We start from the raw sequence: 19060 nt of genomic DNA, 5'->3' as shown, positions 1-19060 counted from the left end.
CGGGGTGGTGATCCCCCTCTTTAAAAAGAGGGACCGGAGGGTGTTTTCCAACTATAGAGGGATCACACTCCTCAGCCTCCCTGGAAAAGTCTATTCGGGGGTTCTGGAGAGGAGGGTCCGTCGGATAGTCGAACCTCAGATTCAGGAGGAACAGTGTGGTTTTCGTCCGGGTCGCGGAACAGTGGACCAGTTCTACACCCTTAGCAGAGTCCTGGAGGGTGCATGGGAGTTTGCCCAACCAGTCTACATGTGCTTTGTGGACTTGGAAAAGGCATTCGACTGTGTCCCTCGGGGAATCCTGTGGGCGGTGCTCCCGGAGTATGGGGTACCGGACTCCCTGATAAGAGCTGTTCGGTCTCTCACAACCAGTGTCAGAGCTTGGTCCGCATTGCCGGCAGTAAGTCGAGCCCGTTTCCAGTGAGAGTTGGACTCCGCCAGGGCTGCCCTTTGTCACCGATTCTGTTCATAACTTTTATGGACAGAATTTCTAGGCGCAGCCAGGGTGTTGAAGGGGTCCAGTTTGGTGGACTCAGGATTGGGTCACTGCTTTTTGCAGATGATGTTGTCCTGTTTGCTTCATCAGGCCGTGATCTTCAACTCTCTCTGGAGCGGTTCGCAGCTGAGTGTGAAGCGGCTGGGATGAGAATCAGCACCTCCAAATCCGAGACCATGGTCCTCAGCCGGAAAAGGGTGGAGTGCCCTCTCAGGGTTGGGGGAGAGATCCTGCCCCAAGTGGAGGAGTTCAAGTATCTCGGGGTCTTGTTCACGAGTGAGGGAAGAATGGATCGTGAGATTGACAGGCGGATCGGTGCGGCATCCGCAGTGATGCGGGCTCTGCCTCGGTCTGTCGTGGTGAAAAAAGAGCTGAGCCGTAAGGCAAAGCTCTCAATTTAACAGTCGATCTACGCTCCTACCCTCACCTATGGTCATGAGCTATGGGTAGTGACCGAAAGAACGAGATCGCGAATACAAGCGGCTGAAATGAGTTTCCTCCGCAGGGTGTCTGGGCTTTCCCTTAAAGACAGGGTGAGAAGCTCAGTCATCCGGGAGGGGCTCAGAGTAGAGCCGCTGCTCCTCCGCATCGAGAGGAGTCAGATGAGGTGGCTCGGGCATCTGATCAGGATGCCTCCTGGACACCTCCCTGGTGAGGTGTTCTGGGCACGCCCAACCAGGAGAAGACCCCAGGGAAGACCCAAGACACGCTGGAGGGACTATGTCTCCCGGCTGGCCTGGGAACGCCTTTGGGATTCTCCCGGAAGAGCTGGAAGAAGTGGCGGGAGAGGGAAGTCTGGGCTTCTCTACTTAAGCTGCTGCCCCCGCGACCCGACCTCGGATAAGCGGAAGAGGATGGATGGATGGATGGATGGATGGATGGATATATATAGATATGACAACACTCATATCAATGACAAAACAATTACATTAACACTCATGTTACGTTATTATTAAAATGTTTCCTTTTCTTTTTACTTCTCCGCTGCCAAGCTGGTATTTTTTATATATATATATATATATATATATATATATATATATATATATATATATATATATATATATATACACTGCTCACAAAAATTAAAGGAACACTTTAAAGAAACACATTAGATACATCAGATCTCAATATGAAGTTGGATATCTATACAAATAACGACAGGGCAATGTCTTAGGAACAAAAGGATGCCAAGTCTTTTAATGGAAATAAAAGTTTTCTGCCTACAGAGTGCTCAATTGTGTAGACACCCTAAAATCAGAGTGAAATGAAGATGTGGCAGGCTAGTCCATTTTTCAAAAACTTAATTTCTGCTACTCAAAATGCTTTTCAGTATCTTGTGTGGCCCCCACGAGCTTGTATGCATGCTTGACTACGTCGGGGCATGCTCCTAATGAGATGACGGATGGTGTCTTGTGGCATTTCCTCCCAGATCTGTATGAGGGCATCCCTGAGCTGTTGTAGGAGCAACCTGGCGGCGCCTAATGGACCGAAACATAATGTCCCACAGATGTTCTATTGGGTTTATAGTCAGGGGATCGTGAAGGCCATTCAATTGTTTCAATTCCTTCATCCTCCAGGTACTGCCTGCATACTGTTGCCACATGAGGCCGGGCATTGTCGTGCATTAGGAGGAAACCAGGACCTACTGCACCAGCGTAGGGTCTGACAATGGGTCCAAGGATTTCATCCTGATACCTAATGGCAGTCAAGATACCGTTGTCTAGCTTGTAGAAGTCCGTGCGTCCCTCCATGGATATGCCTCCCCAGACCATCACTGACCAACCACCAAACTGGTCATGCCGAATGATGTTACAGACAGCATAACATTCTCCATGGCTTCTGCAGACCCTTCAACGTCTGTCACATGTGCTCAGGGTGAACCTGCTCTCATCTGTGAAAAACACAGGGTGCCATTGGTGGATCTGACAATTCTGGTATTCTATGGTAAATGCCGATCGAGCTCCACTACGCTGGGTTGTGAGCACAGGGCCCACTAGAGGAAGTTGGGCCCTCAGACCACCCTCAAGAAGTCTGTTTCTGATTGTTTGGTCAGAGACATTCACACCAGTGGCCTGCTGGAGGTCATTTTGTAGAGCTCTGGAAATGCTCATCCTGTTTGTCCTTGTCCAAAGGAGCAGATACCAGTCCTGCTGATGGGTTAAGGACCTTCTATGGTCCTGTCCAGCTCTCCTAGACTAACTGTCTGTCTCCTGGAATCTCCTCCATGCCCTTGAGACTGTGCTGGGAGACACAGCAAACCTTCTGGCAATGACACCATTGATGTGCCATCCTGGAGAAGTTGGATTTCCTGTGCAACCTCTGTAGGGTCCAGGTATCGCCTCATGCTACCAGTAGTTACACTGACTGTAGCCAAATGCAAAACTAGTGAAGAAACAGTCAGAAAAGATGAGGAGGGAAAAATGTCAGTGGCTTCCACCTGTTAAACCATTCCTGTTTTGGGGGTCATCTCATTGTTGCCCCTCTAGTGCATCTGTTGTTAATTTCATTAACAGCAAAGCAGCTGAAACTGATTAACAACCCCCTTTGCTACTTAACTGACCAGATTAATATCCCATAAGTTTCACTGACTGTATGCTATACTCTGATTAAAAAGTGTTCCTTTAATTCTTTTGAGCAGTATATATATATATATATATATATATATATATATATATATATATATATATATATGCAGAATTATTAGGCAAGTTGTATTTTTGAGGATTAATTTTAATATGGAACAAACGCAGTGCTATCAGTCAATCCAAAATGTTAATAAACCTGAAACCTGAATGTTTCACAACGGAAATGTGAACATCATCAGGGGAATACATATGTGCGCACAATTATTAGGCAACTATTAGTGTGCAGATTTATTATGCAACTAAAGAAAAATGAAAATTTTCCCATCTCACTTGTTTATTTTCATTTGTTAAAGTGAGAATAATAAACAAACACCTCAAAATTTACAAATAAACATCTCTGACATTTAAAAAAAAATAAATCAATCAATCAGTGACCAATATAGCCACCCTTGTTTCCAATAACAGTCCTAAGCCTTTCCATTCATGGAGTCTGTCAGTTTCTTGATCTGTTGACGATCAGCTTTTTGTGGAGCAGTGACTACAGCCTCCCAGACACTCTTCAGAGAGGTGTATTGTTTTACTCCCCCGTAAATCTAGCGTTTAAGAAGTGCCCACAAGTTCTCGATAGGGTTTAGGTCAAATGAGGAAGGGGCCATGTCATTATTCCTTCATCTTTAAGGCCTTTACTGGCTGGCCACGCAGTGGAGAACTTCGATGCAAGTGATGGAGCATTGGCCTGCATAAAAATCATGGTCTTTTCCTGTATCACTGTTTGAAGAAAGTGTCTTGAAAAACTGGCAGTAGGTTTGGGAGTTGATTTTGAGTTCATCTTCAATGCAAAAAGGTCCAACTAGCTCATCTTTAAAAATACCAGCTCATACCAGTACCCCACCTCCACGTTGGAGTGGAGCTCTGTGCCCATTACTGATCCACAGGTCCATCCATCTGGTCCATCAAGAGTCACTCTCATCTCATCGGTCCATAAAACCTTTGAAAAAAATCTGTCTTCAGATATTTCTTGGCCCAGTTTTGACGTTTCAACTTCTGTTTCTTGTTCAGTGGTGGTTGGGTTTCAGCCCTCCTTACCTTGGCCATGTCTTTGAGCACTGAACACCTTGTACTTCTGGGCACTCCAGGTAGGTTGCAGCTCTGGAATATGAAAGTACTGGAGGATAATGGGTTCCTGGTAGCTTCACGCTTGATTCTTCTCAAATCTTTGGCAGCTAATTTGCGTCTTTTGTTCTCAACACGTTTCTTGCGACCCTGTTGACTATTTGCAACAAAATGTTTGATGGTTCTGTGATCACACACCAATATCTTAGCAATTCCAAAAGTGCTGCATCCCTCTGAAAGACTTTTTACAATTTTTGACTTTTCAGAGTCAGTTAAATCTCTTTTTGGCCCATTTTGCCTGAGGAAAACTAGCTGCCTAATAATTCTGCACACCTTGATATAGGGTGTTGATCTCCTTAGGCCACACCCTCCCTCATTACACAAATACACATCACCTGACGTGCTTAAATCCAATAAGCATTCAAGTTAATACAGCTTGGAGTTGGAATATACGCATAAAAATGATGATATGGTCAAAATACTCACTTGCCTAATAATTGTGCACACAGTGTATATATATATATATATATAGATGTTTATATATATATAGAGATATATATATAGATATGACAACAACACTCATATCAATGACAAAACAATTACATTGACAATCATGTTACGTTTTTTTTTTAATTTTTCCTTTTCTTTTTCATAACTTCTTTAACACACTGCTTCTCCGCTGCGAAGCGCAGGTATTCTGCTAGTTCTACAATAAAATAAAATACAATAAAAATAAAAAGAGGAATAACCTTGGAGGTCAATCATCACCTTGAAAGTGGACAGTAGATGTCACGTAGTATATGTGTACCACATTTCAAGTCAATAGGTCAAACGGTTTGCGAGGTACAGGTGATTTAAAATCCTGGACAGACAAATGGACAGCCACGGTAGCATATTACAGTGATCCCTCGCTATATCGCACTTTGACTTTCGCGGCTTTATTCCATCACAGATTTTAGATGTAAGCATATCTAAATATATATCATGGATTTTTCGCTGGTTCGCGGATTTCTGTGGACAATGGATCTTTTAATTTATGGTACCTGCTTCCTCAGTTGGTTTGTTCAGTTGATTTCATACAAGGGACGTTATTGGCGGATGGCTGAGAAGCTACCCAATCAGAGCACGTACTATGTATTAAATAAAACTCCTCAATGATATACGATATGCTTCCCACGCGGTGCTTTGCATACTTAAAAGGCCGAACAGCACGTATTGATTTTTGATTGTTTGCTTTTCTCTGTCTCTCTCACTCTTTCCGACATTCTCTGCTTCTGACGGAGGGGGTGTGAGCAGAGGGGCTGTTCGCACACTGGCCTAGAGGATAGGGACGCTCCTCTAAAAAATGCTGAAAGACTACCTTTACATTGATCCCTTCCTTACAGCTGCTTTGTCCGGCGGTGCTTCATATACTTAAAAGCCCGAACAGCACCTATTGATTTTTGATTGTTTTTTCTTTTCTCTCTCTCTCTGACATTCTCTGCTCCAGACGCGCACTCCTTTGAAGAGGAAGATATGTTTGCATTCTTTTACTTGTGGGACGGAACTGTCATCTCTGTCTTGTCATGGAGCACAGTTTAAACTTTTGACTAAAGGGTGTTATTTCATGTCTAGAGGGCTCTAATAATGTTAAAAAACGTATTTAGAAAGTCGTAAACAGATTTTCTATGCTCTAACTGCGAAAATATTAGAGTTATAAATAAAGAATCCTACTTCACGGAAATTCATTTATCTGTCTGGAGCGGATTAACCGCGATAAACGAGGGTTTACCGTATATAAGAAGATATATTGTGCAGATATTTCAAAATGAACTTAAAAAGTACATTAGAAGTACAGCAACATTTATTTAGAGAGCACATTTTCATACAAATGATGTAGCTCAAAGTGCTTTACAAGATGAGGAAAGAAGTTTATAAAAAATAGAAATATAAAAATAAGATTAGGCAATACTAAATAACAAAGAGTAAACTAAGGAAGCTTTGAATTGCCTGATAGCAGCAAAGGCGCCTCTTAGCACAACATGATGGAGTGAGCCTGTGGCTAAAAGTGCGCCAAGAGAGCGCCTCCTGGAGAGGATGGAGAGAATTTTTCATGGTGACATCCAACTTTGCCATCATTCACTCATCATTCAGGTTTTCCTGATTCCTGAGTTATGATGTTCTTAGAGATATTTGTAGGCCAGATAAGTAAGCAGTGAGATCAAGTAAAAATAAGAATGATGAACTGTTTGTGAAACTGGCTGCATGAGGGTTTCACAGGAGTAAACTTGAAAACAACTGATATAAAGAAATACTTTCCTTATGTTTATACTTTGTACTATAACTGGCTAGGATGAAGACTGGCATGATGGCAGGAGGCATTACGTTTTTTGATAGATGCCAAAAAAAAGAGCGTAATAGCACCTCTTAGCACACTGTGGTAGTCTAAGATGGTGGCTAAGAGTGCTAATATGTGGTACCTGCTTTGTGTCTACTATACACATAAGGAAGCTCAGCTCAGGTGTTCAGCTTCAGTGACTGTAGTGCTAACTCCTGATCCAATGTGTTATCTCAAATGCTGGCCATCAGTGATTCATATTTTTTTTACATTGTATACCACAAAGACCTTGGCAAGGCGATAATGTTATTGGACTCAATCAAGCGTTATTTCATATAGCACCATAAATAGCATTCATAAATGAGACATTGCAATAACCTACCAAAATTTAACATTTAAGCAGTACAATATTTGAGATAAATACACCGTGTGGGTAGAAGAAATACATCACTGGTAGACATCGGGAGGATCTTGGAAGTCTATCAGAGAGAGCAAGTTTAGAAAGGAGCGTTAAAAATTCAGGATAGCTATAGTGAAAAATTACAAAGCAGAGCGTCCTGTATGGAATAATGTACATGTACTTTATACCGTATATCATCCATCAATCCATTATCCAACCCGCTATATCCTAACTACAGGGTCACGGGGGTCTGCTGGAACCAATCCCAGCCAACACCGGGCGCAAGGCAGGAAACAAACCCCGGGCAGGGCGCCAGCCCACCGCTGGCACACCCCCACACCAAGCACACACTAGGGACAATTTAGGATCGCCATTGCACCTAACCTGCATGTCTTTGGACTGTGGGAGGAAACTACACGCAGACACGGGGAGAACATGCAAACTCCGCGCAGGGAAGTGAACCCGGGTCTCCTAACTGCGAGGCAGCAGGGCTACCCACTGCACCACCATGCTGCCCTACTCTATATCATTTCGAAGCAATTCATTAGTGGAGAACATTGAGTAAAATCAAATGAACACTAATGCAACGAGAAGAGAAACAATCAAAGGATTACCAATGTTAAGAGAATGATGTCATGTTCAATAGTAAAAGTCTTCTTTTCCTACGGCCACATAAAGTATTTTTTGCAATGTTTTTTTATTACTTTCATATTCATTTTTACTTCATTGTATTTTACCATTTCTAAATGTATTGTTATAGAAACGATGTTTTCATGTATGTTAACAAATGTGCTGTCTTTCCTTACAAGTCCTTCAGCAGGCTGGGAGAAATCCATCTCAGAAAACACTTAATAAGTATTGGGGCCCCAAAACGAGCAAACTGAACTTTGATGATTTTTGTGAAATACTAAGGAAAGAAAAACCAACTGGAAGAAGTGAACTGATGCAAGCATTTCGAGAGATTGATGTAAATGGTGATGGATTCATAACACACAGCGAACTTTACAAAGTGCTTACCTCTGTGAGTATTCCTATCAGTGATAACTATCTGAAATCTCATTTTGATGCTGGTTATACAGCCCTGTTCACCCCTGGGTGTTTATAGCTTTTTTTCTTTTATACCGTTTTGGATATTTTGAAATATACTGTAAGCTGCTCAAGAAAACTTAAAGGAACACTTAGAAAACACATCAGATCTGAATAGGAAAAAAATCCTGCTGACTATCTCTACTGATATGGACTGATATGGTAGTGTGTTAGGAATGAAAGGAGGGCACATTGTTTCATGGAAATAAAAATGATCAACCTACAGAGGGCTGAATTCAAAGACACTCCGAAAATCAAAGTGAAAAAATGATGCGGCAGGCAGGCTCTTCCATTTTGCCAAAATTTCATTGCAGCAACTCCAAATCGTACCCAGTAGTTTGTATGGCTTGTATGCATGCCTGACAATGTCCAAATGAGATGATGGATCTCCTCCCAGATCTGGACCAGGCCATCACTGAGCTCCTGGACAGTCTGAGGTGTTGGATGGACCCAAACATACAGGTGCTGGTCATAAAATTAGAATATCATGACAAAGTTGATTTATTTCAGTAATTCCATTCAAAAAGTGAAACTTGTACATTAGATTCATTCATTACACACAGACTGATGTATTTCAAATGTTTATTTCTTTTAATTTTGATGATTATAACTGACAACTAATGAAAGTCCCAAATTCAGTATCTCGGAAAATTAGAATAATGTGAAAAGGTTCAATATTGAAGACACCTGGTGCCACACTCACTCTAATCGGCTAATTAACTCCAAACACCTGCAAAAGCCTTTCAATGGTCTCTCAGTCGAGTTCTGTAGGCTACACAATCCTGGGGAAGACTGCGGACTTGACAGTTGTCCAAAAGACGACCATTGACACCTTGCACAAGGAGGGCTACACACAAAAGGTCATTGCTAAAGAGGCTGGCTGTTCACAGAGCTCTGTGTCCAAGCACATTAATAGAGAGGCGAAGGGAAGGACAAGATGTGGTAGAAAAAATTGTACAAGCAATAGGGATAACCGCTTGTACCCTGGAGAGGATTGTGAAACAAAACTGTGGGGGAGATTCACAAAGAGTGGACTGCAGCTGGAGTCAGTGCTTCAAGAACCACCAGGCACAGACGTATGTAAGACATGGGGTTCAGCTGTCGGACTCCTTGTGTCAAGCCACTCTTGAACAAGAGACAGCGTCAGAAGCGTCTCGACTGGACTGCTGCTGTGTGGTCCAAAGTTATGTTCTCTGATGAAAGTAAATTTTGCATTTCCTTTGCAAATCAAGGTCCCAGAGTCTGGAGGAAGAGAGGAGAGGCACAGAATCCACGTTGCTTGAGGTCCAGTGTAAAGTTTCCACAGTCAGTGATGGTTTGGGGTGCCATGTCATCTGCTGGTGTTGGTCCATTGTGTTTTCTGAGGTCCAAGGTCAACGCAGCCATCTACCAGGAAGTTTTAGAGCACTTCATGCTTTCTGCTGCTGACGAACTTTATGGAGATGCAGATTTTATTTTCGAACAGGACCTGGCACCTGCACACAGCGCCAAAGCTACCAGTACCTGGTTTAAGGACCATGGTATCCCTGTTCTTGATTGGCCAGCAAACTTGCCTGACCTTAACCTTAAATCTATGGGGTATTGTGAAGAGGAAGATGCAATATGCCAGACCCAACAATTCAGGAGAGCTGAAGGCCACTATCAGAGCAACATGGGCTCTCATAACACCTGAGCAGTGCCACAGACTGATCGACTCCATGCCACGCCGCATTGCTGCAGTAATCCAGGCCAAAGGAGCCCCAACTAAATATTGAGTGCTGTACATGCTCATACTTTTCATGTTCATACCTTTCAGTTGGCCAACATTTCTAAAAATCCTTTTTTTGCATTGGTCTTAATTGATATTCTAATTTTCCGAGATACTGAATTTGGGACTTTCATTAGTTGTCAGTTATAATCATCAAAATTAAAAGAAATAAACATTTGAAATACATCAGTCTGTGTGTAATGAATGAATCTAATATACAAGTTTCACTTTTTGAATGGAATTACTGAAATAAATCAACTTTGTCATGATATTCTAATTTTATGACCAGCACCTGTAATGTCCCACCCAAAGGTGTTCTTTTGGATTGAGGTCAGATGAGTAAGTGTGGGGGCCAGTCAATGGTATCACTTTCTTCATCCTCCAAGAACTGCCTGCATACTGTCGCCCCATGAGGCCGGGCATTGTCGTGACCCACTGCACCAGCATAGGATCTGACAATGGGTCCAAGGATTTTATCCCGATACCTAATGGCAGTCAAGGTGCCGTTGTCTAGCCTGTAGAGGTCTGTGTGTCCCTTCATGGATATGCCCCCCAGACCATCAGTGACCCCCACCAAACTGGTCATGCTGAATGATGTCACAGGCAGCATAACATTCTCCACGGCTTCTCCAGACCCTTTTCTGTCACATGTGCTCAGACTGAACCTGCTCTCATCTGTGAAAAGCAAAGGGTGTCAGTTGTGGACCTGCCAATTTTGGTATTCTATGGCAAATGCCAATCAATCTCCACGGTGCCAGGCGGGCAGTGAGCACAGGGCCCACTACAGGATGTCGGGCCCACAAGCCACCCTTATAAAGTCTGTTTCTGATTGTTTGGTCAGAGACATTCACACCAGTGGCCTGCCTGCTGGAGGTCATTTTGTAGGCTCTGGCAGTGCTCATCCTGTTCCTCTTTGCCCAAAGGAGCAGATACCAGTCCTGCTGATGGGTTAAGGACCTTCTATGACCCTGTCCAGCTCTCCTAGAGTAACTGCCTATCTCCTGGAATCTCCTCAGTGCCCTTGAGACTGTGCTGGGAGACGCAGCAAACCTTCTGGCAATGCCACATATTGATGTGCCATCCTGGAGAAGTTGGACTACCTGTGCCACCTGTGTAGGGTCCAGGTATGGCCTCATGCTATCAGTAGTGACACTGACCGTAGCCAAATGCAAAACGAGTGAAAAAGCAGATGAGGAGGGAAAAATGTCAGTGGCCTCCCTCCACCATTCCTGTTTTGGGGGACGTCTCATTGTTGCCCCTTCTAGTGCTCCTCTTGTTCATTTCATTAACACCAAAGCAGCTGAAACTGGTGAACAAGCCCCTCTGCTACTTAACTGACCAGATCAATAGTCCACAAGTTTCATTGACTTGATGCTGTACTCGCATTAAAAAGTGTTCCTTTCATTGTTTTTGAGCAGTTTAGCATTATATGGTAATACTGTGGTCATGCCTTAAATGAGGATTGAATTGATAAACAGATTTATAAAATCAAAGTCTATAATTTGGTATTAGCAAACATCCCATCACTAGGGTTTGATAAACTGATAAAGAGCTAAATGACGGATCAAGAGTAAATAACACAAAGCAGTGTATCATTCAAGTAGGAATCCATTTGAATGTGTTAAGTAACGGTTAACTAAGACATTCAAGTATATATCCGATCGTGTTTACTGAACCTGCCTTTTCAATTATGTAGTCACCACCAGCCTGAGGTTTCCTCAAACTGCTTTCGATGCAATGCAAGAACACATCTTGGCTGGAATGTCAGTGAGTTGTCGGATACACTCTCACCCATACCCTTATACCTGGCCAATTTAGATCTGTACACAAAAACATTTGGGAGAATGTGCAAAATCTATAGAGATGGTGGTTTGTTTCAGGAATTCACCTTAGTTCCATGGAGATCTTCAGAAGGAGCTCTAACCACTGATTCATACTGTCCAGATCATCAAAAAGAATGGAATCCACAAAATGTTTGGCAACCATTTGTTTTTCACTTCAGAATTAGTAGATCAGACCCAAAAATTGTGCTCATAATTTTTTGGCAGCAGCAGCCGCTGAACTCTTTCCTCCCATGTTAGGCCTCTTTTTATGCCTAAACTATTAAATAATCAATGAATTCTCATTCAGGTGTCACCTCCAAGCCACTAACCTTAGTTATGAGACACTGCCTGAGTAGATTTCACAGAAGAGTAAAACTTGGAAATGTAGACATTAAAGTGATTGGTATAATTTAAAGCAGAGAACAAACTCCTGACCCGAGCATACTGTGTGATAAGTGCTAAATACTTGGTACTCATTAAAGCATGACTTATGTCTCTGAGGCTGGCAAAGGTTGTCAGGAAATAGGCTGCAACTATAAAGACTGATATAATATCCATAATTAGTAGGTTAATTGCAATTTTCTTAATGTATGTAGGCAATCTGGACTAATTAGGAGAGTACAAAGGTCATTTTAGGAGCCGCAGTTCTAAGGGGATCGTAGAGATGCAAGATGTAGTAGAGCTGAACAAAAGTAAATGGAAGAGAAAGTGCAAAAATGAATAAATAAATAAGATGTTGTTATATATGACCTGGGTGGTGCCAGATAGGGCACAGGCCTCTTAACAGTTCCTCCTCATTATGGCGACTGACAATTAAGGCCCAAAGGACATTACAGATTGGATTATTTTCTTCATTATCTGTGCCTGCAGTCTACAAAATGATCATAAGGTGTTCGCCATCTGTCTCTGTGCTTATTATGTTACTTCAAGTGTGCTCCCTGTCACACTTAGTAATTTTTAAATCTGCTTCTTAGTATGCGTTCCATTTATTTTTCTAAACTACACCAGATGGGGGTTACAATTATTAAACCGCTAAAATTGTGAAAATTCTTTTCCAAATTTAGTTTTATGATGTAACCCATTAAACTCCGTGAAAACTTTATTTTGTCCAGTTATCTTAATAATTATAGAGTACCATTTTCCATTCAAAACACCTTAAAATGCTAATGATATATGCTAAGGGATTTAGTTCCCTGCAGATTTTTGGATGTGACTCTTCTATTCCACCTCATCCCAAAGATGTTCTAGTGGATTGAGATCTGCAAGTCACTGGAGTAAAATGAAGTCGCTGTCATTTTTATTCAATGATTTATGCTTTGTGACATGACGCCTTATCCTTTTAAAAAGGGTTGGACTCTGGCCATAAAGATATGCATGTGCCCAGTAACAATGTTTATGTATGTTATGGCAATCAAATGATGCTCAGTTGGTATTACAAGGCTTGATGTGTTTCATTCCCTTAACATTACACTACCACCACCAGCCTGTGGTGCTCATAGCCGGCAAGGAGGATCCATGGATTCATGTTGTTTATACCAAGTGCTGTCCCTGTCATTTGTATCTTGTGGCAGAAACCGAAATTTGTCAGACTGGGTGACATTTTTCCAGTCTTTCGTTTTCCAGTTCTTTGATATTTCACTGTGCCTAAGGGTGAAATAAATGAATATTCTGTAAACTGAAAAACAGATTGGACTTTGGCTGATATTGGCTTCTCATAAATTGAAAAGTAATTTTCCCACTGTGATTAAAGTCAGTGTGTGTGTTTATCTGTTTATTTAGAGAAATAATGTCTCTCTATAATAAAATAAAATCTTGAGATGAGACAAGACTATTTCCACTATACAATACTATGTAGTAGACTATAGTCCCACAAGACGTGACTATTGCCAAGAGATTTTTTCAAGTCCCGCCCTCCTTACAACCATTTTCAAACATGCCCATGGGCCGCACACCTCTTATTCATGTGAATACTTTTGTCACATACAGTTCCTTGCGCTCTCAGCTTTTATCAATTTTTAGGTTTTCCTCACTTTAAGCTCCTAATAAAAGAAGACATATTATGTGACATGTAATTGAAGAATTTCATCCATAAGGGTTATCAACAGAAAAAATGAGTACACGGGCAATCCTAGCACCGAGAAATGATGAAGTCAAATGAATTAACGTGAAAATTGTCTATTAGTTACACGGCATATTAGTTAAATGCGTATCAATAGACTCTGCTGAAACAGTTGGTGGTGATGGTGCAGAAGATGAAAACATCAACTTACAATATCACAAAGAATATCGACAACCGTTAACACCCGCCGAATTGCTCCTAAAAGAAGGATGTATGGTATATGACAATTAACAAATCACAGTAACAAACATTTGAAAAAGTCAGTTTATTTATTAGAGAGAGAGAAACTAAATTCACTCACAGGCAGTTATACGTTGCGTTGTCATGATGCAAGTCCAAACACGGAATCAAAATTCAAAGCGATATTGACGAAAAGTTTATTCAAAAATTGTTCTTACTGAAGTTTTACAGTAAAAGTATAAGTTTAAAAAGTATTTGCGTGTAAATTTCAAAGCCAAACAGAATGAAAACTTATAACGCAACAAATACCTCTAACGCAACATGAAACACAATTTTCTTTCAACTTATTACGTGTTACTATTTTTTACTATGGTTAATTACTCATCGTAATGTAAAATAGTTAGCTCTATTATGCATATGTAACAATTCCCATGAGAATAACAATCTGTTTAAATTGTACATCCTCTTCCCCATACACGAGTGGCAAAACCGTGAAGTGGTTAATGCGCAGCGGCCGCCAAGGGGTTGCCAAGTGAAGTGAGCAGGTGGCAGAGTCCTTTAGAATCAGAATATTATATGATCTACTCCATCATTGTTAAATGTCAACTGGATATAACCTTGAGCATTTTTCATTCATAACATACTGTAGACCACCAGGGGGCGCACCGCCACCCAAACCCGGCATAGACAGGCGTGGGGTACAAGCTCAAGCTGCCACCTAGCGCAATGGGGGAGGTAATGCCCTGGATATGCTCCCTCCCCTGGTCCGGCTGTACACCACAATGCCTAAGTTAATCCATAAGAGAATGGGTTCAGGAGGATAGAAAACTAAGAAGCTGGACAACAAACTGGACTTTAACTATCATTAATGTTAGATGACATTTTTATTTAAGAAAACCAGCATATCACCATCGTCTGGGAAAGTCTTCTTCTCCCTCTGATGACAGTTAAGCCAGCAGTTAAAGATTTCTGAAGTCACTGACATTGCAGGATCACAGAAATAATGCTATGGCAAGTGTCTCAGCATCAGAAACAGCTTTGCTTTGTCTCTCCACCACAAAAATGGATCTTCTTCTGATTGAATGCAAGGCTCCATTTTGAAAAGTCCAACTCATCCTGAGGTACAGACGATTCTGCACAATCCACAATCAGACAAGTAAGGAAGGATGTGTATAATAGGCTCTGACTAAATAAATATAATAACTAAACCAGAAGCCACTGGGGTCCCATACATCCCTCTATGAAAAATTCGTAACTTCCTCCAAATCTCCTGCTGAAACTGTGAATGTATAAAAGAGTTCAAAATTGGTCTTTTGGAGACTCATAGGAATTATTTTTGATTAATTATATATTATGATTTTGTTTTTTAAAGAAAGGTGAAAGGATGACACGAGAAGAAGTAAAAGCAATTATTTCTGCTGCTGATACGAACAGTGATGGGAAGCTGGATTACAAAGAGGTCATTTTTTCTTTTTTATCTTTTCATCGGTTTATAATGTGTGCTTACATTTTTTTTTTACCTGTTTTACTGACAGGAAAGTCCTAAGTAATTTATTTTTACTATTCCTATACACTGTATACCCATGTCAATTTCAAATTTGCCAGAGTGTGAGTGTGGATTGCGACTCGGAGTCCTGCCACATGCAAAAGTTCGCTGATGACACTGCTATTGTGGGCTGCATCAGGAGTGGGCAGGAGGAGGAGTACAGAAAGTTAATCAAAGACTTTGTTAAATGGTGCAACTCAAACCACTTACACCTTAACACCAGCAAGACCAAGGAGCTGGTGGTGGATTTTAGGAGGCCTAGGCCCCTCATGGACCCTGTGATCATCAGAGGTGACTGTGTGCAGAGGGTACAGACCTTTAAATATCTGGGAGTGCAGCTGGATGACAAATTGGACTGGACTGCCAATACTGATGCTCTATGTAAGAAAGGTCAGAGCAGACTATACTTTCTGAGAAGGTTGGCATCCTTCAACATCTGCAGTAAGATGCTGCAGATGTTCTACCAGACGGTTGTGGTGAGCGACCTCTTCTACGCGGTGGTGTGCTGGGGAGGCAGCATAAAGATGAAAGACGCCTCACGCCTGGACAAACTTGTTAAAAAGGCAGGCTCTATTGTAGGAGTAAAGTTGGACAGTTTAACATCTGTGGCAGAGCGACGGGCATTAAGCAAACTCCTGTCAATGATGAATAATCCACTGCATCCACTTAACAGTGTCATCTCCAGACAGAGGAGTAGCTTCAGTGACAGACTAAAGAGATCGTTCCTCCCCCACACTATGCGACTCTTCAATTCTACCCGGGGGAGTAAATGCGAACATTAATTTTATTTTAATTTTTTTTTTTTTTTTTCATTTTCATTACTATTTAATTTAATATTGTTTCTTTGTATCAGTATACTGCTGCTGGATTATGTGAATTTCCCCTTGGGATTAATAAAGTATCTATCTATCTATCTATCTATCTATCTATCTATCTATCTATCTATTTATCATATAGTGCCTTTCATATATCTATCTATCTATCTATCTATCTATCTATCTATCTATCTATCTATCTATCTATCTATCTATCTATCTATCTATCTACATTTTGAATATTATGAACGTATAATGATAGTAGTAGTACAATGAAAATCTCACTTGCATGTACTGATTATTGCAGTTCTGCAAATTGTTCATGTCAACAACTGAGGTGTGTCAGAAGAGAGCACTGGAGAGACTGGAGGCTGACAATAAAATGAGACGTCAGCAGTTTGGCAGTCATTCAGAGGGATTCTCAAAGAGTTCTTTGTCACATACAGCTAATCCATCACTAGGGACAAACCAGCAAGCAGAGATGGACGTAACGCCAAGGAAAGGTACGGTACTCTTTCAAATTGTCTCTCCTGTAGAGTCGATGATTGCTTTTTGTTGGTTCTGAAAATTGAATTCATGCATTGTCCTTGACACATGTCACACTCTTAATATTATGCCTTATTGACGGACAACTAAATACAAAAATATTTACTTGGAATAATGTCATATAGGCCGGGCATTTCAATAAATCTGTGCTTATTATATTCAGTATGACGATAATCATAAAACAGTTCACATAATATGTATGAAAATATATCATTTACTCATGAGAAGTGCAACTAGTTGCAACAACAGAAACGCTATTTTTGTAGGCCATTATTGTTTTGTTTTTTTTTTGGTTAAGGGTTATATTTTGAATTTTGTCAGTTCTTTATACATCATCTTTCATCGTCAACCAACCTGGCGACAGTATTCAACAAGGCAGCCGTCTATTTAGTAGAAATGCACCTGAAATTTTAGCAGTTTGGAATTGCTGAAGATATTTCACCTTTAAAAGAAAATCTGCATATTTAAAATGTACATTCAGAGAAGCTTTCTAACAGCATAGTCCTTATATGGTACAGACGTGTCTATTTGATGCCAACATTTTAATCACATATCCCTACAAATCTCTGTATTTCCTTGAGACCCCCCATTGAATGTGGGGTAGCATGGGTCCAAATTGAAGATTTCTCCCGATTTCATTGAGTCTGTGTATTCTATTCAGTAAAATGTCCACTTCAGTAAACATGTATTTTTCATCAAACCTCTTGCATGATTTAAAATAATTTAGAATTAACTCTGTCTTAGAAATAACCAGAATTGCAAAAATGCCAGGGTTAAATATTTTTCTTTAAGTAAACACTATTTTTGAATAAACATTTTATTGTTGTACTTTATTTCATGGTTAGAAGCAGGATAAAGTATAGACACTCTAGTGTAACAGATTAAAAAATAATTTATATTCTAGTATAGTGTTTATTAAAACTGGATTGAGCCTTATCAAGCATTATTCTTACTATAAAATGTTTCTTGATTCCAAATGTATTTGTTTGCATGTTTCTCTGCCTTCTTCTAGTAAAATATCAGTAGCAGTAGCTGCAGCTTAGAGGGAGGGTATAAAATTTATGTTTACAATGGCTAGAACCTTGAAAGGACCATCTTGTCGTATTGAATTGCTTTACCAGATAGATAATAGCATGCATTGAACAATATGAGTTCAATCTTTTCAATCAACATTTCATGCAGGGGAGGGGAGATCTTCCACGCGTCCTTCTTCTGCTCGGAGCCGGAGGGCATCGGTGTCATCTACAATCACTATGGGAGCAAGTGGTGGCTCAAAAACTGGGAAGTTATTAATGCCTAAATCGGTTCAGGTAAAGTAAGAAAAAACGTTTGTACGTTTATTATTGTGATTTTCATGGGACAGTCTTGGGCTCTGTGTTTAAATTGCATTTCATGATTATTTTTTCGGTTATAGAGTTTGCAGAAAGCTTTACGCCAAATAATTTGACTGTTGAATGTAAATATTGAGTTCAGAGTGTTGATACATTGGCTAGAACTGTCATCTCATAGCTCCAGGAACCTGAAATGGATGCCTGGCTATTTCACCGTGTGTCTATGTGAAATTTGCATGTTTTCCCATTATTAATCTGGAACCTCCCCAGGAACTTTCATGCTGTGACATCCCAAAAATGTTCTTGTTAGGTTAACTTTTAGTTCATAATTTGGCCTCATATGAGTGCATTACTGTACAAGTAGTTTGTTGTCAGCATTTACTGGAAAACATGGGTTTAGAAAATTGTTTCAAGAATGCATGAAAAGCATTTCTAGGTTGAGTTTAGTGTAGATTTTGCTTCTTTTCTTGGTTGAAATTGAACAGACTAAAACAAGGTTTCAGTGAAATAAATCTGTGTATGTGTGTGTGAATACACATACAAAGAGTAATGTAGCGCTGCTTGGTGCTTTCCAGCATCAGTCCAATGGATTTTTGTTCATGTCGTCACTGTTTGAGGAACCTTAGTATGTAGCTTTTCAAGGACGGCTCGTTTTAGCCACATTGGAATGGAGAATGTTTACCTATGGCAAGCTTGCTGTTTTTTATAGGCTCATCTGCAGCTGACACTAAAGCAGCTGCTTGTTTAAAATATGGAGTGCCAGCTTGTATTGGCTCTTCACCCCTTTCTGAAAAATACACTACAACACACTTTGTTTTACCTATTATTTCTAGCACCCATCGGTCCTGTAATGAAACTGTATTGTGAGTGACTTCCACTGCTTGTCTTATGTTCTTCTTCTTCTTTCGGCTGCTCCCGTTAAGGGTTGCCACAGCGGATCATCTTCTTCCATACCTTTC

General features: G+C 40.8%; 1 protein-coding gene across 2 annotated transcripts in view; it reads left to right on the top strand.

The window, feature by feature from the left end:
• Positions 1 to 19060, top strand: part of efcab7 (EF-hand calcium binding domain 7) — a 115795-nt gene that overhangs the window by 18183 nt on the left and 78552 nt on the right. For both annotated transcript variants that reach the window (XM_039735469.1, XM_039735470.1), the window contains 4 exons: positions 7718 to 7929; positions 15236 to 15322; positions 16532 to 16727; positions 17953 to 18080. In XM_039735469.1, the coding sequence (XP_039591403.1) occupies positions 7718 to 7929; positions 15236 to 15322; positions 16532 to 16727; positions 17953 to 18080 (623 nt within the window). The remainder of the gene's footprint in view (positions 1 to 7717; positions 7930 to 15235; positions 15323 to 16531; positions 16728 to 17952; positions 18081 to 19060) is intronic.

The sequence above is a fragment of the Polypterus senegalus genome, chromosome 14 (assembly GCF_016835505.1).
Source record: "Polypterus senegalus isolate Bchr_013 chromosome 14, ASM1683550v1, whole genome shotgun sequence".
Classification (NCBI taxonomy): Eukaryota; Metazoa; Chordata; class Cladistia; order Polypteriformes; family Polypteridae; genus Polypterus; species Polypterus senegalus.
The sequence above is the reverse complement of the archived record's forward strand: the minus strand, read 5'-3'. Positions and strand labels throughout refer to the sequence as shown.